Source organism: Aphelocoma coerulescens, chromosome 5 (genome assembly GCF_041296385.1).
Source record: "Aphelocoma coerulescens isolate FSJ_1873_10779 chromosome 5, UR_Acoe_1.0, whole genome shotgun sequence".
Taxonomy (NCBI): domain Eukaryota; kingdom Metazoa; phylum Chordata; class Aves; order Passeriformes; family Corvidae; genus Aphelocoma; species Aphelocoma coerulescens.
This window is the reverse complement of record NC_091019.1, coordinates 49,983,605-50,009,185: the sequence shown is the minus strand read 5'-3', so window position 1 is coordinate 50,009,185 and position 25,581 is coordinate 49,983,605. Positions and strand designations below refer to the sequence as shown.

The 25,581-nt window shown below is 37.9% G+C and overlaps 1 protein-coding gene and 1 long non-coding RNA gene across 3 annotated transcripts in view; one reads left to right on the top strand and one right to left on the bottom strand.

The window, feature by feature from the left end:
• Positions 1–455: 455 nt before the first annotated feature.
• The window catches only part of SPATA7 (spermatogenesis associated 7), a 36,245-nt gene continuing 11,119 nt past the window's right edge, over positions 456–25,581 (bottom strand). For both annotated transcript variants that reach the window (XM_069018035.1, XM_069018036.1), the window contains 9 exons: positions 24,806–24,853; positions 16,512–16,645; positions 9,133–9,599; positions 8,001–8,067; positions 7,478–7,548; positions 6,517–6,570; positions 4,694–4,771; positions 3,275–3,332; positions 456–2,915 (listed from right to left, as the gene is read on the bottom strand). In XM_069018035.1, the coding sequence (XP_068874136.1) occupies positions 2,289–2,915; positions 3,275–3,332; positions 4,694–4,771; positions 6,517–6,570; positions 7,478–7,548; positions 8,001–8,067; positions 9,133–9,599; positions 16,512–16,645; positions 24,806–24,853 (1,604 nt within the window). In that variant the 3' untranslated portion in view covers positions 456–2,288. The remainder of the gene's footprint in view (positions 2,916–3,274; positions 3,333–4,693; positions 4,772–6,516; positions 6,571–7,477; positions 7,549–8,000; positions 8,068–9,132; positions 9,600–16,511; positions 16,646–24,805; positions 24,854–25,581) is intronic.
• LOC138111754 (uncharacterized) lies at positions 21,051–25,314 on the top strand. Its single transcript, XR_011151444.1, has 3 exons — positions 21,051–21,369; positions 22,323–22,356; positions 23,361–25,314. It is a non-coding gene; the product is annotated as an uncharacterized lncRNA (long non-coding RNA).

The following is a 25,581-nucleotide window of genomic DNA, read 5'->3' as shown; positions in this document are numbered from 1 at the left end:
GCTCCAGCTGCTGGATACTGGGGTGTGTGATTCTCTGGTTCATTACCACACATTTCACTGTGGATCCAATAAATGTTCACACAGTTTAGGCAGACAGGTACTTTCTTTGTGAAAGGTCTGTTTTAATGAATTTACTTCCTCTTTTAAGTTGCATCTACCCAGAAAAAAATGTCATTGATGTTGAGACAGTTCATCAACAGGAAATATGGTCAGAGAACTATTTTTATTTATTTTTGTGTTACTCATATTACAGGAAATGAGTATGTCATTACTTGTGCCTTTCTGTGAGGTTCACTGCTGTGGTATTTTCTTACAGTATTTTTTCATTTACAGAATTTGAATGTGGAATTCTTATTAATCTTTAATCAGACTCATGTTGACAAGAAGCCAAAGTTTGCTGAGTGACGTTTGCTGATGTACAAGTCACATCTGTAGAGACAGGTAGGGAAAAAACCCCCTAAATTCCCATTATTGACCAAGAATGGAGAACTTGGAGGGCCCCAAGAGTGGGTGAAGTCCTGTCTGAGGAGCAAAAAGGCTTTATACTTGGACACATCTAACCATGCTCTTCAGCCTTCTAACCAGTCCCTCTGTGTCAGGATTCTTCATAAAGTACAAACAACAGTTTCCTAGGGCATTCCCTTCTGTTCAGCTCTCCGAGGTAAGGAATAGAGAGGGAGTTTCCTTGGGGATGGGAGAAGACCTGTGGTCACTTGTGATTGAGGACAAACTCTCTGCACTGTACTGACTCAGCCCTGTGGCCAGATCTTTTCAACAACACAGGCTCGGATGGGGGGATACAAAAGTCCTCACATTATCTCACCTGCTTTGCAGTGAGACAGAGCACTCATGCTGCAGGCCAGATTTACAAGGCAGCCAGCTGAGTGTGGCAGATGAAAGGCTGGTGCCCATCTGCCCAGCCACATGTACATGCCTAACATGAACTCTGGTGCTGTCATTGTCAACAAGTGCAATTTATTATTGTGGACAAGGCACCCAGGAAGGTGCCTTTTGCTTTCTTTGGGAATGATGTTCTGCACTGCAGTGCTGTGATTGTGCCAGATATGCTGTTTTTCTCTGACTGGCTTCCTCGAGATGTTTTTTGACATTTCCTTTTTTTGTCCAAAAGTTTATGCTTCACAAGTGAAGCAGTGGTCTGTGTCTGCAGGAGCTACTTGAAGCTGCAATGGGTCACCTGGCCGACAGAGTCACAGTCTTTGGTCAATGCTCATGAAGCACAGGGGAGGTGGGTGGTGGCAGCTGTTATGTATGAACTGGTACAACCTGGGCTTGTCCTTGGAGGAAGAAGGTTAAAAACTGATCCTAGGAGATATTAGGGGACAGGCTTTATCCAGTTCCTAAGACTTCTCCTAGTTCCTCACCTACAGCAAAATGGTATGACTTGCCAGCCTTTCCTCAGAACCTGCTGAGCTCATTCTGCAGTAACTGGAATGTCAGGCAATAGCTGTACTCCGATTAAACAATGATATTGGGGTTGATTTTGTGCAATGCAGGTGCTAACTTCAATTTAAACTTTAACCAGAAAATGCACCACCTCTTCTCCATTTGCTGTACAAGGTGCCTGACATGCCTTCTACTAGATAGTCCTAGTCATCAAACAGTGAGCAACTCAATCCTTTTCCAAAACCAAAGCCTGATGCAGAATGCTATGCTGTGGTTGTCATCAGTACAAGAAATTGAACTTAGTGGTCTCATTCAGTTAAGAACTGAAAATAAAGTACTGCAGTCATTAATCAATGTAGAACTCTTAAATGTTAGTTTTGTTCTTGTGAAATAATTTGATTTTTCATTTGTGGGCTTCTGTGAGTGGCAACACAGTGGAACTGTTTGTCCGTTCCAGAAGAGGACATTTTTTGATGTTAAATTGATGTTGTTTAATTCTTGCAGACTACAAAATCTCAGATCTTTATAGCAGGACCACAACTGCACTATCAATTAATTTATTTAAAACAATAAATATTTCATAATTTATTATGACATCTTTTAAAAATATAAATCTAATTTTAATATTCTCAAGTTTGTTTCAAGTTATACAATTATAGGCAAAATATACAAAATTCTTCTGATAACTGACTCATTATCCTTTAAGGTCTAATTTACACAGAGATTTATTAATGCCCAATTAATAGTATCCTGCTAGAGAGATCTTAGCAGTATTTAAACAGAAATAATTGAAAATAAACCAAACAATTTACTACTAGTTGACAAATGGAAGTTCACCACAGAAGGAGCTCTACCCCTGTGTAACAGGTAAGTTTTGGTTACTGTTACGAATAGTTACGTGAAATGTGAAGGGTGTCTGCAAAGTTTTCTTTCAGTTCATCAAGTTCCTTATTGACTTCCAAATCACAGTCACAAGCAATCAAGTTAGAAGCTGCCTCACATGTGGGTAAAGTGTCTGGCTGTTCTTCAAATTCCACACCAAAGAAATCAGACTCTGTCCCAGCATCCATCATTTCTGTGGTATCTTCTGAAAAGTCCTCCCTGCTCTGTGTCTCCTTTGACCTTTCGCTGAATGACAGTGATTCAAATTTGTTTGGTTCCTGTAATGACAAGTTGATCCTCTCAAGGAATTCTTCACTTTTTGTAGCTTTCCTCAGTCTGTGACCTTTACTGGTAAACTCGAGCTCCTCTATCGTATCAGACTCCTGCAGATCCAGTGATTCTGAGGCTTCCCGGCTTGCCTGGATCAGCTGTGTCTCGCTGTCCAGGCCTGCATGGATCAGCTCTGTCTCACTGTCCTGGCCTGCCTGGCTTAGCTCTGTCTCGCTGTCCTGGCCTTCATGGATTAGCTCTGTCTCACTGTCCTGGCCTTCATGGATTAGCTCTGTCTCGCTGTCCTGGCTGCAGCCGAGGTCTGATTTCAGCACATCCAACATCTGGCGCATTTTGCCCTAAGGGGTGAAGGAAGAAAGGGGTGACACTTCTCCAGCCCCATGGCACCTGAGCACTGCTCAGACTCAGGGCTTGACTCTGTCAGAAGGAAAAGGACGCTGCTTGCAATCAAGTGACTAAATTAAACACTGAGTATCACCAAACTGAATTGACTGTTGTTCATTTTCTGTCACTGTACTGGTGACTCCTGATCTGCCACAATCCATGAGACTGCAAATCTCATTTATGGAGAGAGAGGCTCCCCACTAAGTATTCTGGTTACCTTTACCCTCAAATATTCAGTGCATTTGCCCTGCTCTTTGGAAACATCACCTAAATCATATGCAGAGAGAGAGATGATTATAAGGGCAGCACACACCTCATCCAAGCGGTTCTTATTTTCTTCTATATAGCACTCAAACAGTTGATCCAGAACCCTACAAATAAAAAACCAAATTATTTCACAGGAGAAAACCCAACTTTTACCAGAGCTACATAAAGCAATGACTGTAGTTTTTAATTTTAATTTCTTAGCTGAATGGCACCTCTAAGACTGTTTCAGCTACACTGTAACAAAGAGGGCTACCTGTAGTCAGCAACCCACTGGACATGTGCTCAGCAGGCAGACCTGGCTTTGGGCAGCACATGGCAACCATGGGGTGACTTGTAGCTCAACTATGTGTGTTTGTTCTGTTGGGCCTATATGCTGGGAGAAATCAACAATTCATAGGTGATTCTACTGGCATGCTGAAGTATCCAAAATCTCTTGGATGCACCATAGTGGATGCTATACACAAGAATAAAGAGAAGGAATAAAATCCAGCTTCAGTAAAAAAAAAAATCCAGGGAAAAGTCCTCAGTCCTGAGAGCTCTCTTCCATTGCTTAGGCAGAATGAGAAAAAAAATTCTGCAGAGAGTATGTTCTGTGACAATTGAAGTACACAGTCACTGGAACAGTGAAAAGTCAAGTGAATTTAACCTATCTTACATGAAAAATTATTAAAAAAAAGTGCAAGAAAGTCTAATGGAAGACAACATTACTGTAAAAAAGAGCCAGAAGGAGTCCGCTCTCAAAATTTGTAAAGTTTTTTTTACTTGGTGTACTTAGTATTCTCATTGACAGCCTTAACATAAGAAGAAAAAAATCAGAGGGCACAGAATTGGAAAAACAGCTGGAAACATTATCAACACAAGCAAGATCAGAATATTAAGAAATTAGACTGTCTTGAATGGGAAATTACAAAAATGGGTTAAGATTCTGTATATATATAGAAATACTGCAAGTTTTTTTGCATAAATTGAGAGTTCTTTATTAGAAAGAACCAGTATGGTATTGGAAAAAAGAAACCTGATTTAGCAGCTGGTGAACCTTTATCTGAAAGAGGATGTAATCCTGGCAACCTATGCTGAAGACTGAATTCATACTGGAAGAAGGACAGAAGGGAGAGGAAGGACCTGTTGTGTGAAAGATTAGTAACTCGGTTTATTTGGCAAAACAGATGTGGCAGAGTAAAATGAGTTCTTCTTTAGCATTATTCCATCTAGGGTTCCAGGTCAGTTTCTAACAGAAGCTTTTATCTCATGGTACACAGCAGCAGATCAAAGTAAATGACCCACAGGTATGTCCTAGTTCCCCTTTCTTACATAAGCAAAAAAAGAGGAGGAAACAAAACAAAAGCAAGGGCTAACTGTGTATACGTGTATATAAAGAAATTATTACTAATCACTGCTTCCCTTTCTTATGGAGTCCAGGAGTTTCTGACATAGCACTATAAAACTGAAAACAACTGTAACCTACCTGTTAGAAAATAACCCAAGTCGAAGAATTTCATTTGTTACATCTTCAATGAAAGTTAAATATAAAAGCTCCTCTTCTCTGCAGGGAGAATAGAAACCCCAATGTTAAATGCTTTACCATAGAAACATATATGACACACTGTAGTAGGTCTAATCACCTTCATGGGAACAGCCATTAAGATTTTATAGTTCTTGTATCAGTGGTTATTTTTCATAATGGGTAAGTCTAGCAGGACAAACTAAGACTTTCATTCAATCTAGATAATAATAAAAGACTGCAAAATATGAGACTGTTAGAAAGGTGGTCATGGTACTTTGTCCTTATGCTAACTTTCTGTTGTGGTATAAATTAGGACAGAGATCCCAAATGAATCTTGGAGCGTGTTCAGAACCTGCTTTGCACTCAAAGAAAGGGGAGTTAACTGGGAAGAAAGCGTACAATTGCAGTTTGATGCTCTGGGTAGAGGCTTCCAAAGGAGCTTCTAGAGAATCTGACTGCAGCTGAAAATTGCTAGTCCTAAATGGAAGCTGAGAAGAGTTTAACTGCTTATTTGGCAGCATCCACTCATTTCAACACATCTATCTCCTCGATGGACAAAATCTTGTTAGTGTGAGATGTCACTTTCACCTCTTATCTCTACTTTAATACCTCTAAAAGAGTTGTTGATGCCAAATGCTCTAAATCGGACCTCTCCAAAAGTCTGGAGTTCTCCTTGAAAGACAACAATAGAGAAAACCCCAAAAGAAAATATTTCAGTCCTGTTTTTCTTTCATAGTGATGCCTTTTCCTAGTCTTAAAATCAAGAGTCAAACACAGTTAGAAGGGGAAAAGGGATTTTACCTTGGTATTTATTTCAAGGATCCTTAGGTGCACATGTCCAGGTCAAAAGCACGGAAATGCACCCCGCAAAATGCACACCCCAAAAGATCGGGTATAACATTATAGGTTTTACTAATTAGCATCTCTATCAGAGATTCCCCAATGAGAGGCTCGAGTGAGCCCCCCTCCCCAAGGAGCCTCCCCCTGGATGGTTCTATCTTGGTTTACAGAATGTGTTCTGGAGGGGACCTTGGGGTCTGGGGCACATTGATCCCTAGCTATGAATCTTCTAAAATGTTTAGTCTCTCAGCTTGACAAACAAGAATGTAGGCAAAAAGCACCGAGAATACAGAAGTTGTAAAAAAGGTATAACAGGGGTATAAAAGGCAAAAAAAATCTTCATGGCATCAATAGCATCTTTTTAAGTTTTCCAAAGCATCCGTTCAAATTGTATTGAGTCATTCTCCAGTCTTAATAAACAGAAAATAAAAAAGGGAATACAACTTGCATGACTTTCATTACATGAAATTTGTTACCGTGCGTAAAGATTGTAATTTTGGTTTCTTCTATAGTCAAGGAAGTTATCTACAGCTGGTATTTGAGACCTCTATTATAAGCCCTAAGTTGGGGAAAGACAAGCCCGTCCTAAAGCAGAAAGAACTGAATGACTTTCCCAAGGCCACTTGATGAAGCGTTAGTAATGTTTCTGATTAGAACTCAAAACTCTTCTAATTCTCATCAAATTTCAGTGCAGAAATGTGGTAAGAATGCCCTTCAGTTTGGTGTTTCATTTGCCAATATTTGATTCAGAGATTACAGACCTAAAAAGAAATGGAAACAAACTATAGGCACTGTACAATCTTCTGAAGTTATAATGAATTTTCTTCATTTTTAGATTCACATAAAATTTTTTAAGTATTGTATGTTTCACGTTCATCAGTTTTGAGGAAAGCTTTCTAATTTGATGTTGTAAATGAGTAGAAAAATGGTTTAAGCATACTTACTCGGCCTCAGCAGTCCTCCTTGGTGAACACTTCTGAGGATGCCATGATGTCTCTCTAATAAGAAAATCAGATGGCAAGAAAAAGAACAACATTCTAAACCCCTTTTATACTACCTGGCATGTAATTTTCTTCTGGAGCCACAGTGTGCCATTATACCATTCTTTTTGTGAGAAAGGCCACCATAACACCCCTAAACCCTGCTCCAGCAGCAAAATCCCCTGCTTCCACTGAAACCTGAAAGACTATGGTTCAAGAACATTACACCACCTCACTTGACGCAGTGCTCAGAAGACTTTGGTGCTACTTAGATGCTATTCAATCTCTGCTATCCGTTAGAGTGCTTTTTCAACTCAGAGTACGTTTTTCTCCTCAGATAAAAATGCCTTTGTATGAAAAGGCCAGAGAGCAAATCAGCAACTCATGCATGACACTTAGGTCAGCAATGAGGAGAATCAGCTCGGAGCCTGTGGGTTCTGGCCTGATTTCCAACACTGCTCTTGTATTGTAGCAATCTCAGTATTAAGTTTTCAGAAAAAGATGTGGGAAATGCTCCTGGTTTACAATTCTCACATACCACAGATTTGAAAGACTGGATGCTTGGAGACACTAAGGGGAAGTACTGATTGGAACACCAATGCAGTGTTTAGTTAGAGTACTATATAGTCTGTGAACCCAGATGTACAGAACTAACAATGGTAATAATGCATCATCGCTCTCACTTCTGACAAAAATACTGATATATTTCAGAGCTCTCTTTTCTTAATTGGCTTCCCAGTGGAACTTATCACAAGCAAATAATGAATTTTGAAGTTGGGAAAGGCCATTGATGTAAAAAACCCAACCTAAGTCCTGTGAGAAGAGACTTAAAAAGAGAAATGGCAGGGAAGACTTATGGCCTAAGGACCAGCTGTATAGAAAGAATGGGCATTTCAAATATTTCCTCCTGCTGTAAATCAGTCACCTTAGGATGGAGTATTGACAACCATCTATTCCTCTCTCAGGCTCATCCAGAGTATATCTTTTAGCTTCAGCCTACAATACAGAGATAAAAATCTTTATTATCAGTGCAAATACACATAACATTTTTCCATTAAAATTAATCTATTAACTCTCTGTGATTAAGCAGCCCTAGAAATTTTATGTCTTTTCTGAGAACTCTGGGTAAACAGACAAAAGGGACACCTTCTTCTGCTGAAAAGTCATGTACCAGTTATCTGTGGCCTCAGAAGGTATTTGATAGTGCACTTACAGAAACAAAACAAAAAAAAATTAAAGAGATCTCTTTATGTACCTCAGAATTTTTTATTTATTGTTTTCACTCAGTGTTCTGAAACTCTCTCCTCTTTGGAATGAATTCATGTCATGGCAATAGAGAAAAGAAAACCTAAATCAGCTGTTCACTGCTGTGGCAGTGATGAAGTGTATTACCCCACCATGATGGCGATGGGTGTGGGAAGAGTACCCACTGATAGATATATTATTACCTTTGATGGGATCTTCTGGTGTTCACACATAACTTTTCTCACATACACTTTGTCTGCAGATGGAAAGCTACAAAATTTAGAGAAGTATTAGTTTTCCAAGTAGACTACTTTCAAAATATGCAGGATGAGAAAACCAGTTACACTGTGGAAATTTCTCATCAGTCTGAACAGTACCGAACAGTTCAGAAAATTTCTGCCAGAGTTAGGTTCATATAGTAACACTAAGTTATAGTTTGTTTTGAAGGATGACCCTAGTCATATACAGGTGATCCAAATTATTTACTTAGCTGCATATTAACAGGGGATAACTAAATTATCCAAAATAATTGTTCAGAATTACAAACAGAGATGATCCTAAAATTAAAAGTGCACTAGGAAAACAGATGGCCCACAGCCAGAAAATCAACAGTTGCAATACAGAGCCAAAGCTACCATAATTCTAGTCTTAGGAAATTCCCAATTTGTCCTATGAAAAAATTGGAGTTGGACATGCAGGCATGGAGGACACAAAAGGGAAAAGATTTCTCTTTACAAGGTAGTGTCAGTAAAAACAAAACTAAATCAGAATTGTTCAATTTGCTGAGAAGTTCCATGCAAGAGAAGGACACTAAATTTGTTTAAAATATTTTATATGGGGTATATCTGAAGGTATTTAAATTCAAGTGATAAAAAACCAATGTAGAGCTGCATTTAAGAGTTAAAACCAGATCTTTGCATGATGTATTAATTAACAAACTGGAAAGTATCAGACTCCAGGTGCAACAGTGGGGAACTACTTGCATGCTCTTACTGGTTAATTCTTTAAGAGATGGAACTATACACCAGAGATAGCATAGGGAAGACAGAGGGAATGATTATCACCAGCAGATGTGAGATTCCACAGTTTGAATTTAGTGGCACTTCATATCCAATGTATAGATTAAACCAGTTGTTCCAGAAAGAGGACAGTAAAATACTCCAGTGAAAAAAGGAAAATCACATTCTGCTTTTGCTAAGGCTTATCTAGAATAAATTCAGAATAATTACTCTAGTTTTATACAAATGTAGTGAGAGCAAAACATGTTGCTTTTATGAAGATACTGTTATGATAACTAAATTCCAGAGTTACAAAATAAAGTTTCAATCTCTGTACCTGATCATATCAGTCTGTGTTTGAGCTTCCACACGCTGCTTGCGGCGATTTTTCTTCTTCCTTCGAGCAGGAGTGTAATACCTGTACTCTGTCAGGAAAGATTTAGCATTTGATATTAAGGTGCGTGGAGTAAAAGGTTTTCGGCTCTTGGTAAAGTATTCAGAGTGCCTCTCTAGAAGATCCCCGCTGCTCACTTTGGGGTTGTTTCCTTGACACCTCTGGGAACAACCAACGCTCACAAAACTATCAATGGAGTGACTGCATGAAAGTCCAGAGTGTTTACTTGGTGGCCTTGACGTACAGACACTTGAGTGAGATGCCCTGGATGTATTCCGAGAACACTTTCTGGCATGTTTAACTGGACTGGAGCGAACCAAGCCATGCTCGCCAAAAGGAGATGGTGCTCTTGATAGGTACTGTGCTTGCCCAGCACAGGGGAAGAGATTGTCTTCTACTTCCAAGAAACTCTAGAAAAAAATAAAACAACATTTGATTGCTTTGCAAGTTACCTACTTTGTTCATGATGGTACTCCCAGCTACTACTGTTACCAACTTGGAGGTATTTTCTATGTAAAAACTTTCAATTTTTGTAAGATCAAACTGGTTTCACAGCAGCCTCAGTGCTAACAGATTTTAAAACCTCGTCACAGGAAATAAGAGAGTAACAAGCAAATGGTTTGCTTCAGTAGCAAAACATTGGTACTCTGTTACGGAATTTTGATGGCTACATCAAACCAAGAGTTTAATCAATACATTTTTAGAAGTCAAGGAATCATTGCACTGAGGCAAATTATTTTACTTGGATATGCTCTGTTCATACCACCTGGACAAGCGAAGGATTAGCCATAATTATCCCATGCTTAAAAATTCAACATTATTCCTGAATTGTATTATGACACTGTGGCAAAGGCATGTAAGACAAAAACACAACTAAATCTAAGTGACATCTTAAGGTGGGGTTTTTGGTTGGTTTGGCCATTTGTTTGTTTGTTTTGTTAAATTCGAAAGAACAATTAAATAGAAATTTTATTTCCGTCATAGAGAGAGCCTTGAAAAATCTGCAATTTCAAAGCATTAATACCTGGACAGGGTATGCACATTAGTAAATGTGCTTTACAATGTGTTTTAAACACCTTACGAAAACAGTTGTTGTATGTGCTTTTCCTACCTAGGATACAGCCACCTACCAAATATTCTGTCAGTCAGTGAAAATTATGTATGACATTTTACCATCTCCAAGGGCAGGCATACTGCAGAACTGGAAGATTAAACTGAAAGCCTATCAGAAAACAAAATTTTGTATAAACCAACTTACTTCATCCACACATATAACTGTGAAATTCAAGTTCTCTTACACACAACTGCATGATGGAGAAGACACGACTCCCACTGTGTGTACTCAAACTATCTAGCACCACAACACTCAGAGACAATGCTTACAGTGCAACAGTGAGGGAGACAAGCTGAGGATAGTGTTATTCTGGAAAATCTCACTGCTGTACCACACAATCAGCAGGACAAAATAACAGCTAAAATATAACAAGTGAGAAAACCCAATTCAAAACCAACAGCTAACTTTCTAAAATTATTATCACACTTTCCTAACACTGGGGCAGTTCATATAGGTCCACATCATCAGCAACAAAGTGCTGCAGGATTTAAGAAAATGTATACCAGTGGAGGTGTTTCCTAAGAAGAAAATTGAATTTCTAAGGCTGTCTTCAGTTTTCAACAAACTCGAAGTTTAGTTCAGATAGGCTAACACAGAAATTAACTTGTTCATGTATCTCCACCACCTGAACAAAGAACAGGAAGATAAGGAGACACTACTACAGACCACAAGCTCTGCAGTGACAAAAGGAAGAAAAGGAAGGTGATTTCCGTATGTGTTTCATTCATCTCTATTATGCTTCTATCACACAAGTAAAAATGTGAGCAGAAGCACTACATTACTGAAGTTACTGAAGGAACATCTGCCCTATGGGAAGCCTGAGAAAGAGTGGATCCAGTATAGTATGACTTCATACATATGCTGTGACATGCATTTATTTATAACATACAACCATAATGCCAGTTGAGAAGATTCACAGATTCACCAAGTAGCTTATCCTGATCTCATAATTAATCTATGTGCAAACTACTTTGAGAGACTAACTCTGAAACACAGATCCAGTGCATTTCCAATGGTGCTTCGTTGCCTGAGCACAATAAAAACCTGGAGAAAATCCTCAAGAATATCTCACTTTCTGAAAATAATCAGCTGATTAAGATATGAATTGAAGGCTGGATGTGTGATTTTCCCCACCACGAAGTGACAATGGACTGAATGCCAACAGAAGTCACAAAAACAACTGTAAAATAAAGTGCCTGTGGGGATTTTGCAAGATAATCAATACTTGTCCTGAGACTTCTGAGATTTCCTACTGGGGGGCGTAAAGAGAGAAAAAAACCCCCAATGACCAAAATCGGAAATCTTTATACATTTATTGAAAATTCATGACATTGTAACCTACTAATAGATAGTATACCTTGTAAATATACACAGATTTTCTATTATAACACTCAACCCTAATAAAGGTGTTTTTAAAAATTCTGAGCAATAGACTCTTAGCATATAAATGCTGCGTTTTCTTGTAACACTGCTACTGCTATTGCTTAGAATCTATACAATTTCATTTTTTTTCCTTTCAAACACAGTATTTTAAATTAAAGTTCAATTATGATGAATATACATTTTGTAGTATGCAGTAAATGCTATTTAGAGGAATATAAAAAATGCAGCTATTTTACCATGAAAATTAAGTCACAGATCACACTGCTGTCATACCATGTATTTCCTTCAACAACAATTTTCTCTCACATCAGTAAGACCTATCTACACTATTCTGGTACCCCAAAATAACCAGAGTTGCTGGTGCCTAATACAAAGAGGTATTTTTCAGTTAGCTGAGGCAAAATAAGCTCTTCTTGATGGTGTCTCACATGAGTCAACTTTATTTTACTACTACAGCATAATTAAATGCTGAACTGATAACATGCAGTCACAAAGCCAAACAAATGCCTGTGTTAGCAAGCAGTATAATGAGGCTTACCAGTGTGATTGTTTGCATATAAAGTAGTTGCAGTGGTAGCTCAGCACTACAGAAAACCGATAAGACTGGAAAGTTTCAGAATCCACCTATACAGATGTTTTGAAAAGCTAATTCCATACCCTTCAGTCTATAGTATAAGCAGCTTAATTCTTGTAAACACTTTACTCTCAGTGACTAAATCAGTTCATTGAACTGCAATATAAATCAGATTGTAGAAGCATTTGTGAGCATATCATGACTGGTTCCCTGCATTATGCAAAATAATTAAGCAAAGATATGAAGTTACATTAGCCAATTATTTATCTACACCTCATGAAAGTGACATGTTCTGTTCCTCAGAAGCAGTTGAGTTGATCCTAAAACAAGACAAAGGCACAGGGTTGATATGGCAATATCCTAAGTTCAAGCACTCTTTATATATGAGGAAGCTTAGGGCAGTTCTTTTCTTCTCTTCTCAAATATTTCGTAAGTAGAACAGACCAAGTAGCTCTCTGGTGACTAGAGAGAACTCCAACCCTAACCTCCATCTGTATCAGCTGTGAGATGTACTCATTCAAGTGCTAAGAAAAGAATGTCTTTCAAAGCCCTTATCCTGAGGCAAAACTTTACTACTCAAACAGGAAAGAAGTACAGCCACCAAGTAGATGAAGAAACAGTATCATGAACAAGGAACTATGTTGGTCACTTCAAAAAGATTTTAAGGAGTGTCAGAGAATGCAGTTTGTCTGCAATTTGTCACTTGTGAACTTCCAGAAAATTATCTGTACACCTGCATTGCAAGGAAACTGTAAGCAAGTATGCTCACATTCTTCTCTAGTCTGTTATCTGTAAAATCATCAGATGTTTAAGCAGGAAACACAAAAAAAACCAGACAAAAACATGGCTACAAATATACAACAGCACACATTAAAATAGATTTAATATTTTATAATATTTAATATTTTATTTTATAAGATTTAGTATTTATTTCTATTCTTCAAATAAAATTTTAAAAATTCCATGGTAGTATCTCAGCTTTAGATATTACAACTATCAAGAACTATAATGTAATTTGAAGTAAAAAATCTGGACTTGTATCTTGCTTACCAATGTATGTTCCTATTCTGTTGATTCAACCAAGTATAATCTGTTTTGAAAGATACAAATCTACTCAATGATAGATTTCAGCAACCCCCTTAAAAAGTTTAATAAAGTATGTATTTATGCTTCAACTTTATTAGTCACAAAAGTGGGGTAAACTGAATAGTACTTTGCAGCAAGCTTGTAGAAAGAGGACCCCTGAATTTTCATGGACTCTGTGGAAAATTCAGTAAAAACAGATCAAAGCATACTGCTGTCATCTGACGGGCAAAAGTAGTAACACAGAGAAAGAATCCAGATTTCTGTGTAAGCTACTTTCTACAAGAAGTTTAGTTTCCCAGCTCAAAAGCCACTAAAGTATCAGCTGCCCTATAAAAACCAAACTTTGAAAAGAAAGGTTGCTAAATACCTTTTCACATAAAAGGTCCAAGGCAGCTCTCACTGGGGTCACTGAAGTTACAGTAAGATTAATTTAATCTTGAAATTAACTTGTTCTTGTATGAAAAGGTCTTTCAATAGAATAGTTCATCTACCATCAGAAAATGAGATCAAAGAGATGCTTTATGAACTGCACTGTCAGGATACAGGAGCTGCCATTTTGCAATAAATGCGTATGATTCTTTTAACTTGAGACGGCCACTTAAATATTGCTCTAAGTCAGCTGAGCACCTGCCCTCTCTGTCTGGACAGACCAAAGGTCTTCTATAGGAAGTGACAAGCTGCCATTAGAGAAAATTCATACAAATATGTGAACATATTGGACCCTCTATGAATATATTAAGTTTCTATACTGGCATCACTATTTTTCAAAATTATGTTCCCGTTACACTCTTTCATTTTGTGCATGTGTGTGTGTGGGTATCAATTCTATAATGTGGTAGGTTCCAACTTTCCTTGAATACTGTGTTGTTATTAATAAGGGGTATTACTGAATGCTCATTAATTCAAACTGAAGCAGCTGGGATGGGGTCTGTGGCTCAGACCCAGGAAGCTGTGACAGCTCCAGAGAGAGTGTCCCGCATGGAACAGTCTCTCAGAGGTCTGCGGCGATCCCTTGGCCGCCGGGGTGCCTTTGCAGGGGGTGCCTGTCCCAGCAGGCTGTCAGCTCTTCAGTGATTCAGCAGGAGTGACTTCAGCTCTTGTCCTGCGAGGCAAACCCCAGGCTGGACCAGGAGGAGACAGACGAGAGGCCCGTTCAGCAGTTCCGCATGGGGCAGCTTTATTAGTCCGCACCCCGTGAAGGGGAGGCCAGGGACGAGCTCTCTGATCCCACAGGGGCAGAGGGCTAGATCTTAGAGGGATACAGGGGTGGGTGTGAGGGGGTAAAAGCCAATGGGTTACAAAGGATCTGCATAGGTCTCCAAGAGGATCATGGGTCTCTGTCCTCTCTCGCCGTAACTGAAAGGTGGCTGCCTTTTCCAGAGGGATTCTGCTGGGAAGTTGTGCAATCTCCCTATTTCATTAGGCCTCCCTCCAGGGCAGAAGCTGGGCATACCCTACATCAAACAACCAGCACAGCAGGTGATTGTCACTATGAAGCCTGAAAGGAAATCATAACATTCCTAATGAAAACAACTTTCTTTGATGCTCAGAAGATTCTTCTGCTTTGTTTAGTCACTGACATCTCCCATTATGACAGAACTAATTTAAGCACAGTACATGTTCAGACTGGTGGTATTGTAAGAGTATAATAAATCTTTAAATATAAAGCATTTGAGTAGGCATTTCAAACAGCCACACGTGTATTGCTTACAAAATTAACAAGAGACTAGAACCAGTTAATGGTGTTTCCCAATCTATATTTCATATGCACAAGCAGATGGCCATAACTTTCATTCTTCAAAAAAAAAAGTATCTCAAAAAACAGGCTGAAAGGGATCTTGAAATGTCAAGGCAACAGCATACTTCAAATTGTTAGAAGAGAAATTTAACCTCCTATGAAGCAGCCTTCCAGACTTTTGGCATGCATTAATTTATTTTAAAAAATTCACTAGCAGCCAGAAATGCCTATTAATAGGATTACTTGAACATGAGATATGAAATACCAAGTGCTGTTCAAATCAGAGATCTTACTCATGGCCAGCTCAATTCAGGTAGAATTTCAGAAAATCTTATTTTGAAAAACAAAGGAAAAAAGCCACAGTCTGTTATAATGCATCCTTCCATTTTAAAGCTGGGAGTTCATGCAGTAGTTAGAGACACGTTACTTTTTCATTGCAAAATTGTTTTGCAATGAAACAATTCAAGGAACTTTGCCTGCCCCAAGTTTTCAAAAAATAATATGGAAGGACAAAAATGGTATTAATAAAAAATAAAATTTAGATTTTAAATATCACATTTACTCCCTTTTCTTATTCATGCCTGTGCTTTCATCCATAACTAAGAGCCATGTATTGAATTTCAAGGCATTATTTCTCTGCACTGCAATAAGGTCACACTCAGGCTGCCTGCTGCAAAAATCAGTCACAGGGAAACTGATGGTGTTTGCTGGGCTACTTGGAAATGTCCTCCAGCTTTACAGATATTTCAACAATGTATGAAACTTAAGCTGTTAGAATCACAGGGTTAAATCATTATTCTGTTTTAAGCTGCAATCGCTCATTTACAGCGATGAACAAGAATGTAATTTACTGGGCTATTTACATATTTATTTATTAGTTAGAAATACACACAACATATCTTGATGAATAGCCAGCCAAACTAAGTGAGCCTATGCATATAAGCAGAATATATATATACAGAATGGTATATTTTGGTCTAAGCACTATTTTTGCTTTCAAGAAATGCAACTGAAGGGTGTAGTACACTGTTAGATACAAAATGTATTACCAAATAGAACTTTTCATTAAGAAAAAAATGGAAGATTCCTGATTCTTCTGCTCGGAAGGGTAGAGGTAACAGAGTTCTGCCTTAGGAAATTGTGCAAAACTCCGGAGTGACAGAGAGGACAGGAATTTCAGCTGAAGTGAAAGCAAGAGAATTCAAGGGTAATTAGAGCTTGTATTTACTTCAAGCACTCTTAATCCAGATACCTGACATCTTTGTCAGAAGGTCAAGACATGCATTCGGTGTTGGGGACATGCCAGGAAGACCCTTCTCTACTTTCTGCTGCTTGAAAGATGCCTCACTGCTTCACAGCAGTGATCAGCTGTTACTATGGGAGGCAAGTATATGATAGTATCTACTAAACAAAATTAAAATACATACCTTTCTAAAAGAGGATGGCAGCAGCCTTCCGCTGTCTCTTGAACAAGATCGGGAGACAGTTTCACAGATACTCATTTTCTCTTCACACCTGGCTATCTTCTTTTTCAGTTTCTCTCTTCTTTGCTGGTCAGCAACTTAGGGAAGAGACAAAATTGGTCAGATCCAAACTGAAATACTCTTTTTTTCCCTGAGTGATTTGAAAACACTGTTGTGGTTTCCAATTGCTCAGTAAAGTCAGACCATTGAGATACATTCTACTTCCAACACACAGCAGTTACAAAATTTATGCCTGCTCTTACAAGAAAAATTATTAATAGCTGAAGCTGAGCCTTAACTTTCTTGAAATTTTCTTACCTCATGACAAACACCAGCATACAGGACTTCCTGTACAAGAACACAAGATCAGTACTGCTAACACGGCATTTTGCTCAAAAACGTACAAGCTTTCTATCAATTTTTTACAGGTAGAATTCTTTTGACTGTACTTTCATGCAGTATTTCAGAAAAAACCCTGTGTTTATTGTTAACAAATTTGACGTGTAAAAAAATCCACGCTAACAGTATGGAGCCTCCCAAATACAGAAATCCAGGGCAAAACAAGCAAGTTTACATCAAGAACACAAAAAAATGAAGGTCAACTCTGAGAGGGCTACTGTCAGATCCGGAGTGGGGGATTTTTATCAGTCCACACTGGTCTGCAGTCCAATACTGTGTCCATCTGCAGTGCAAAAAGATGAGTCAGGTATCTAAGTCATGAGATAAAGAAGCCCAAAAGATGGGTAAATTTTCTGTGTATGAGTTTGCCATCAGTCACCTAAATCTTACATAATACAGTCCAAAGTTTTTGGATATTGTGAACAGCCAGGTTCAACAGATGAAACACAGAATCATTCAGGTTGGAAAAAGCCTCCACGATTGAGTCCAACCTTTGACCAATCACCACCTCGCCGACTAAACCACAGCACTAAGTGCCACATCGAGTGGCATCTTGAGCACTTCCAGAGATGGTGACTCCACCACCTTTCTGGGCAGGCCATTCTTATCCTTGACAACCCTTTCCATGGAGAAATTCTTCCTGATGTCCAACCTAAATCTCCCCTGGCACAGCTTAAGAGTGTGTCCTCTTGTCCTGTCGCTGGTTGCCTGGCAAAGAGGCTGACCATCACCTGTCTACAGCCTCCTTTCAGGCAGTTGTAGAGAGTGATAAAGTCCCCCCTGAGCCTCCTTTTCTCCAGGCTGAACAACCCAAGCTCCCTCAGCCACTCCTCACAGGACTTGTGCTTCAGACCCCTCACCAGCCTTACTGCCCTTCTCTGGATCCACTCCAGCACCTCAATGTCTTCCTTGAAGTGACAGGCCCAGAACTGGACACAGTACCAGAAGTTCACAAAGTTGAAAAATCCAAATGAGGCTGATGAAAAACATTAATAATTTCATTTCCAAATGGGGAAAAAATAAGCAAGCACACTTTTGAAGTCTGTATACTAAATGAAAATTTTCTCATTCACTTAACACAGATCCAAGTGTATGAATCATCTGTTTCATAGAGACAAAGGCCTTTGAGGATTTCTTCTCTGGTCTCATAATATATTTATATCATACTCTGGTAGACCCCAATCTGCACATGCACTACTATATTTAATGCATGGAAATGTTAAAAACTTCAGGGATTGGTGTGGTTCACTCTTCTACACAGCTGAGACCTACAGCAATCTGAGAACATTAATCAACCTTTAAAATGCACTTGTCTGTGTACATGCACTCTATATCCATGTTAATCTCCACAAAATAAGTAAGTGTATTCATTACATTAAACATTTTAGTTCTAAACATTTTAGTTCCCCTTTAAGATAAAAATTAATCTTTCAGATGCAAAATCTTTGTTCTCATTGCTCAGGAAAACCCCTCTTTCTCTTTCTTTCAATTCTTAAAACTGATAAGGAAAATACAGAGTAATTTCTTTTATGGTTGCTGATTTATCCATCATATGCTACTAGAGTACTTCCAATATGAAACTGCTTATATTATTGGGAAAATATTAGCTGAATTTAACAAATGCTACCTTATAAAACTCTGAATTAAAAATACAGATTCCAACAGAATGACAAAATATACTGTACTGTTAAATAATTAAAGCAGCATGTTTTTCTTTCTATACTGAGTTACTGTGTCTGTTCTAAATTACCATTATTTCTAATTGTGTTTGTCTTAAAAGTTACAGAAAAGCACAAAAAAATTAGCTGCAGGTTAGACGTTTTATATGTTTGAGATAAATAATTACTTATTCCGGGCCAATACAGCATGTCTTGTGTGTACACGTGCATGGAGGCTGTAAAAAGTGACATCTTGCCTACTGCTCAGGTAAAATGGTGATGGCTGATGTGTACTTGTAGTGGGTTGGGTTTGTAACCGGGGAAAAAAACCCAGTACTATACACATCTTACTGCCAAATTATGAATTTTTGGGCTAGATCTGTGGTAAAAGCTAGGAATTGTGAAAGGAGCAAAGTAAGAGATAGAGAAATCCTTCTCAAAAAGAGTTAATGTAGATGTAAACAGACAGCTGGAGGTGAGCTTGAGGCAGTCAGCAAGTAACACAGACAAATGCAGAAACAGGCACGCTGACCTACCTCTCCTTACTTCACATGTCCTTTACCCATGCAAGGACTGGAGAATCCAGTCTTCCCCTTTGACTTCAGCCAGATAGAAAATTTGCCTGGAACTTTGAGGCATTAATTACCATATTACAACTGAGAGGAGATGAAGAAACTTAAGGCTGTCATACATAACTGCTTGTGTTGCAGTGTGAATATATTAAACACAGAAAGAACGAGACCAGCATTCAAGAGACAGGCAATTTTAGAAGGGAGATTTAGCTTTTAATTGAAAACATTGCTCACTGTTTAAGGTATCTTCTGCTTCAAATCCATTACAGATACAGCTTTTTTGCCTTTCAGAGAGGGTCATAAACTAGATTTGAAAAAAGTGCCCTTGGCATACAGCCATAGACTAGTGGGAAGCAAACACAAAATGCATTTGTTAACAAATACTTATAATAGTTTCACTGCAAGTAGCTTTTACTTGAACACTGGCTCCAGGAACATGTCACATACGTAGAGTTAAATATGGAAAAAAAAGTACATCATAGGAAGCATCTTGTGACAAAGAAATGCAAAAAGAAAACCTCTGGGTTACTTTTCATCTCCTTAAAAGGGGAAAACAAAATGTTTAGGAATAAAATAAGCCTGTAGATCCAAATAATAAGTCCCTTTAAAAGCCTTGTTAGAGACTGAGATTAATTGTATCTCATTAACAACTGTGCTCAAAACCACACAGATTTATAGTATAGTAAGAGAAAATGTACTAGAATATAAGCAAATTAGTGATTCTGTAGATCAGATAAATTCAGTCTGTGAATAGATTCCGTAACTTATTGCGTCCACTCCATGAATCCATCCTCTTAATTTTGTTGTCAGTGAAAGGAAGCACAAAGAAGACCATGAATTTCAGATGTTAAACTGTAGCACTCCTCATAAGGAAACTCCTATAAAACACTGATCTATCTGTCACAGAAGGAACACTTTTGCCTAAGCAAATACTCTTTGCAGAGTACACCACACTTTGAAGCAGTGATCACTTTATTTCCCTTTTAGAACACTCTCTCTATAGGCATAATTCTTTTTTCTTGAAATCTAGACTGCACTAGCATTTCAAGACATACTTAAGAGTTATAAAACATGTCATAAATCTTGAAGAAACAAACTAATCATACATATCACAGTCCTAGTCAGCTTGAAAGCTCTGCACTTAGAAGGACAGTATGATCTGGAATGCCAGTAGTTGTCCTTTGCTCTGAATTTCCGATTGCTAAATTTATCATGTGTCACATCACAGAACAACTGGCAGTTAACCTTCAAGTTATTTCATTTCTGATGTAAATAATCAATGCAGACAATGAAATAATTAGGTTAGATTTAAACTGAGTTCAGCATGCAGAACAGTATCTCAAAGGAATTATCTAACACTCAGCATTTCCCTACTGTGTTTTTATTTAAGCTATTTTTGCAAACACACTTCCAGTTACTAATTCCCTTTTGAATTCTTTTTAGATAAATCATACAAACATCATCTCAGCTGAGCTTGAAGTGCCTGCAGTGACCATAACTAAAGTGTCCAGTATATCAGCTGGTGATATTACTACTTCTGCAAGAAAGCTCTTCCTTCTCTAAGAATTTTTACCAGCTCTAGTAAAAATTACTAGTTTTCTAGCTCTACACAAATCCCCAGTACACCATGATTTAAGCACCCTGGGTGACATTTCATCAAATGTAAACTGAATTTTGCCATTGGCTGTAAGTCTAAATCTAAATGCCTTAACACAGAAATTTTTATTTTCATAACTCCAAGAGATGATTTTGCAGTCCTTCTTCACATCTGGTATCAGTACCACAGTTTCATCAAATAAGGGAGGAACCACCATAAAAAAAGGATGACAAAGTATTTACCAAGGGCTTGATACTAAAGCCTTTCTTGTCTCAAATGGAAAGATATGCTTGTATGACGGTATGTACTTCAGAAATGTGATACTACTTGGCAAAGCTACTAATGGCAAAATTTGGTCATTGCTAAGGCTTGGAAATAAAGCCTAACAATGAGACAAGAATCCTTCAAAAGCATTTCACAAGAGGTTAGAAGCACCGGATATCCTAAATCCTTCCACCTCTGATGCTCATATGGGGTCCTCATCCAGCAGACACCTCTGTCAGCCATATGAAGAACACAGCAGCCTGCCAGCAGTTACTGCACAGAACCTGTGGAATGCTGAACCAACCCTGAAGGAAATGTCTAAGCCTGCCCAGGTAAACCTTCATTTGTGTACCCTAGAGAGAGGTCCATTGGGCTTCTAGGTGGCCTTGGGGAGTGGTTTTTGTTTCAAGGTACTGCTGGGGTAGCCCCCAAGGACAATTTAGACATACTGTACTGAGATAATACTGAAAACAAGTGGAATGCATGATTTTATTCTTATTCTCTGGTATGCTATGGCTGTTTTGTAATCCTGAGTCATGGTGGACAATTGTATAAAAACAGCAGTCCTCCCCATCAGCAGAGAGATGGTAAAGCTGGGTAAATTAGATTAAAAATCAGGGACACATTTTCAATAATAATGACCAATAACTACTGAAACATCTACAAAAGGAAATTATGTTTTCTCTATTTCTTGACCTTTACAAGTAAAGACTGCAGGCTTTTGTTGTTTATGTGTTTTATTTACCACATTCAGTATGGATGTTAAATTCCATATTAGCACAACTGGATGGAACTTTTGGTCTGCTCAACTCGTGATGTCAGACTATACGTTCTAAAGTCTTTTCACAACTACAAGCTGTGAAAAATGTATTTTTGATGTGCATATCTAAAATTAATTACCTCTTATAAAAAAACCCAACACCTTTCCAAAGACATACTTCAACTCTGAAAACACAGGCATTAGAATTACCTGAGTGCTTGAATTTAAAGGGCTTATATTAGTTGCTTATAACTTCCATTTTCAGAAATACATACTTAAGGACAAGATGTAACAGAAAAAAATAGGGAAATTTTGTGACAGCTTTTCATTGATCTCTGCTTTTTCATAGTCTGAAACGTAGATACGTGTTTACAGGAAAAATTAAGATTTAAATACAGAATTACGTAACAATATGTATTTCTTGATATTTTTGCTTGACCTTAATCTTTTTAAAGAGTAGAAAACCAACACTACTATCACTCTGAATTGTTGCTTCTCCCTATCTCTCACTGCCTTCCCTCCAAGAATTCATGTTCCATCAGGCTAAAACAGATCTATGGTGAGTAACTTCTCAGAATATTTATTTTCCTTCTTCTCCCCCTGCCCCAGTATCAAAGAGACCTGCATTCCCAAGCACACTAATCACTGGGTTCAAGCTGTACTATCAATATGCTTTGTGGAAAAATCTCTAAACATATGGGTTGAAAAGTTAGTACTGTTAGAAACCAGGCATGTGTAGCAGCAGCTGTCTTACTTGGCACAGCCTTTGTCAAGTTTTCTGGCACAAGTTTCACAACCACAGACTTCTAATGGCCACTGGTATCAATCAACATGCTTGGACTAATTCTGAACATAGAAGTTTCACATTTCAAGATGTTTCACATTTTAACAACTATTTTAAGTCAGTAAGTCTGATCTAATACACAGGAGCATGCTCACTGCTAGCCCAGGGGCATGGCACCTTGCCTGCTCTGCTGCCAGCTAAGATACCAGGAAAAGAACAGTGGAAACTAAATCCACTTAAGGACAGAACACATTCAGTTGGCCAGGGACAATGCCAACTACAGTATCATGTTTAATTCTTAAACACTAATGACTGACTCGTGGCAACAACCCCAATGGGAAATACTCACCTGCTATTCTAGCAGTACATGAAGCACATTTTCAGGGGATGTTTTTAACTCTATCTGCAGGAATTCTGTTTTGTAACTCTATGCTATTAATAAATCTTATAATTTTAAACTAAATTTACCCCCTGCCCAAAGCTCGAAATAGAGGGGGAACAGAAACCTTATTTGGAATTCAATAAAGATTAAGACAAAGAACACAAAAAGAAAAAAGTAATAATATGCTTCAGTTGAAGCAATGAGAGACAGAGAACTATGGTGAGAATAAAGGCACAAACCTCTCACCCTCAGTGACACTATACAGATACTGCTGATATTCAACTATATTGAAGTTAAAACTATGCCTGTATAAATCCTGTGTCTCATCTTCAGCAAGAAAGAAGAAATTGTTTTGAAAATATTCTAAAACCCTTTTTCCATTACTTTTCTCCCTCAGCACATTTTCAACGTTCTTACTGTCTGAGCTATTGGCTGTCATCTCCACATAATCTGTTTCATAAAAGACAGAGGAAGAAAAATGATTCTCCAGTGAATTACCAGAGACTCTACAAATGGTACCTTGCACTGAGCTTAACACCTGAACATGTAACACTTGGCTGCATGACTATTACAGAACAGAAATCTGTATTTCTTTTTGAATAATGCATAGAACTGCAGGGAAAAAAATGCAACCACTGTTAATTTTAGGTATGAAATAAAATTGAAATAATTTTTAATTTCACTCTAAAAATCTAGAATTTATAAGGATAGTGCAGAAACAGAACAAGGTATGCCTGGGTAATTTTAACTTTAAATACCATGAAGTCAGTGAGACCAATAATGATGAATTTGAAAGCAGGTGTTTCCCATGGAATTACCTCTTTGATAACTGCAAAAATTTCAGCCTGCACTGCAGTTTCTTATCTGTTTGTAAAGGAATCTCAGTCAGATGGAACAGCATATAAAGGAAATCCTGAGGCAGCTTAACTCAGTCTCAAGTCTTTCTGCTGAAGTACTGAAAAAAGTGCTCATGAAATTAAATCTTTCTGTCAAAAGGATGATTGATTTCCTAGTTATTCTGGTAATTTTACAAGGTAGTATGACTTTGTTTTGACTGAATTTCATACTAACCACAAAGTATTCTGTCCTTAAAAGATTTAACTTTCCATCCTAAAAGAAGAATTCCATTTTCTCCAGTACCTCAGTAGTTGTAACTGAATATAGAATTGGAGAACAAGGAACTTTTTCTAACTGCATTGAAGACAGACAGATAACAGAAATACACTGTTATTTTAACAAACAGCTGCTATTTATCCCCTTTGACTTATATATTTATTTAGTATTTCATAAATCAACTATTTTAAAGTACTGCACTTTGCCTTAACACTATGAAGTGGGGCTACAGTGCTCATATCTTTTAGCAGTGTTAAGAAATGAGACAACTCGCAGAAAAAGTAACTGCAGTTTAATCCAGGCTGTGGGGCTGTGTGCTTGTGTCTGGCTCTGTTTTCTGCAAAATGGAACAAGAAGCTTCAGCCCCGGTCCCCAGGTGCCTACCCTCCTAAAATTCCTCTTTACCTGGCACTACTTGTTCTCTTCTTGTGAGTTCAAGCTTACATCCTATCATACAATAGGAGAAAATTCACCCAGCTGCATGGGTGAAAAGGATCCTAAGCAAATGAATTGTCATGCTAAGCACAGCTAATCACTGACAGCCCATTCCATTTGCTGCAGATTCCTACAAGTAACTGAAGAATAATACGAAAGCTGAATAAACAAGCAGATACATGAATGTTCAATTACGGGTTATATGCTATTGTTACTCTTCTATGCTGGCTCTTTTGTTTTGCTAAGTTAGTTTTACAGAAGCATTTGCAGAATCAACATAAAACAAAGACTTACATTTGATGCTGGTCACCCTACTTTTGGGCACTGAACAGTCTACAGCTGCTGAAAATAAGAAAAACACCAAATGTCAGTGATTCACAATTTACTTAGTGTATGTGATATCTAGAAAAATGTAGTAATAAACCAACACAGAACAAAGACTAATTTAATTCTTCTCTATTTTAAAACATGCTAGTTACTGTGTACTTAAAGTATTAGGTTGATACTAATACAGTCACAGGATTCGTGAGATAAAGCTGTTTGGATAAAATACATACTTAAAGGAAGAATCATCACTTAAATGAAGACTCCTTTCAAAAGGTTTATCTGCATACCTGAGGATACCGAGCATGTTACATGAGAGATAACATTGTGAGTACTGTATTTTTGAGTATGGACTCTGGCAGTAACATGATTTTCCCAGTTGTGAACACACAGGGCAATTTTCAAAGTCCTTAGAACTCACTATTACTATTGATTGAAAGATGAAAAAAAATTATGAAGTCTTGAAAGAAATATAAAAAATAAAAAAGACATAGTGGTCTGAGTTGAACTACAAATGTTCTGCCTTCATTCCTAAAATAATTTCTGTATGTTTTCTCTTATGACTATCACGATTACTTTCAGTTCAGCCTATTATTTCATAATGCATTATTTCATCAAAAGCAGAATGAAGCCAATACAGCACTAAGTGCTCTAAAATTAAGGCAGGATCTTTGGTAACACTTAAGGAAAATGTTTTCATACAAAACTTCCCATCTCAGTAATACAAAAGTATTATTAAGTAGCAG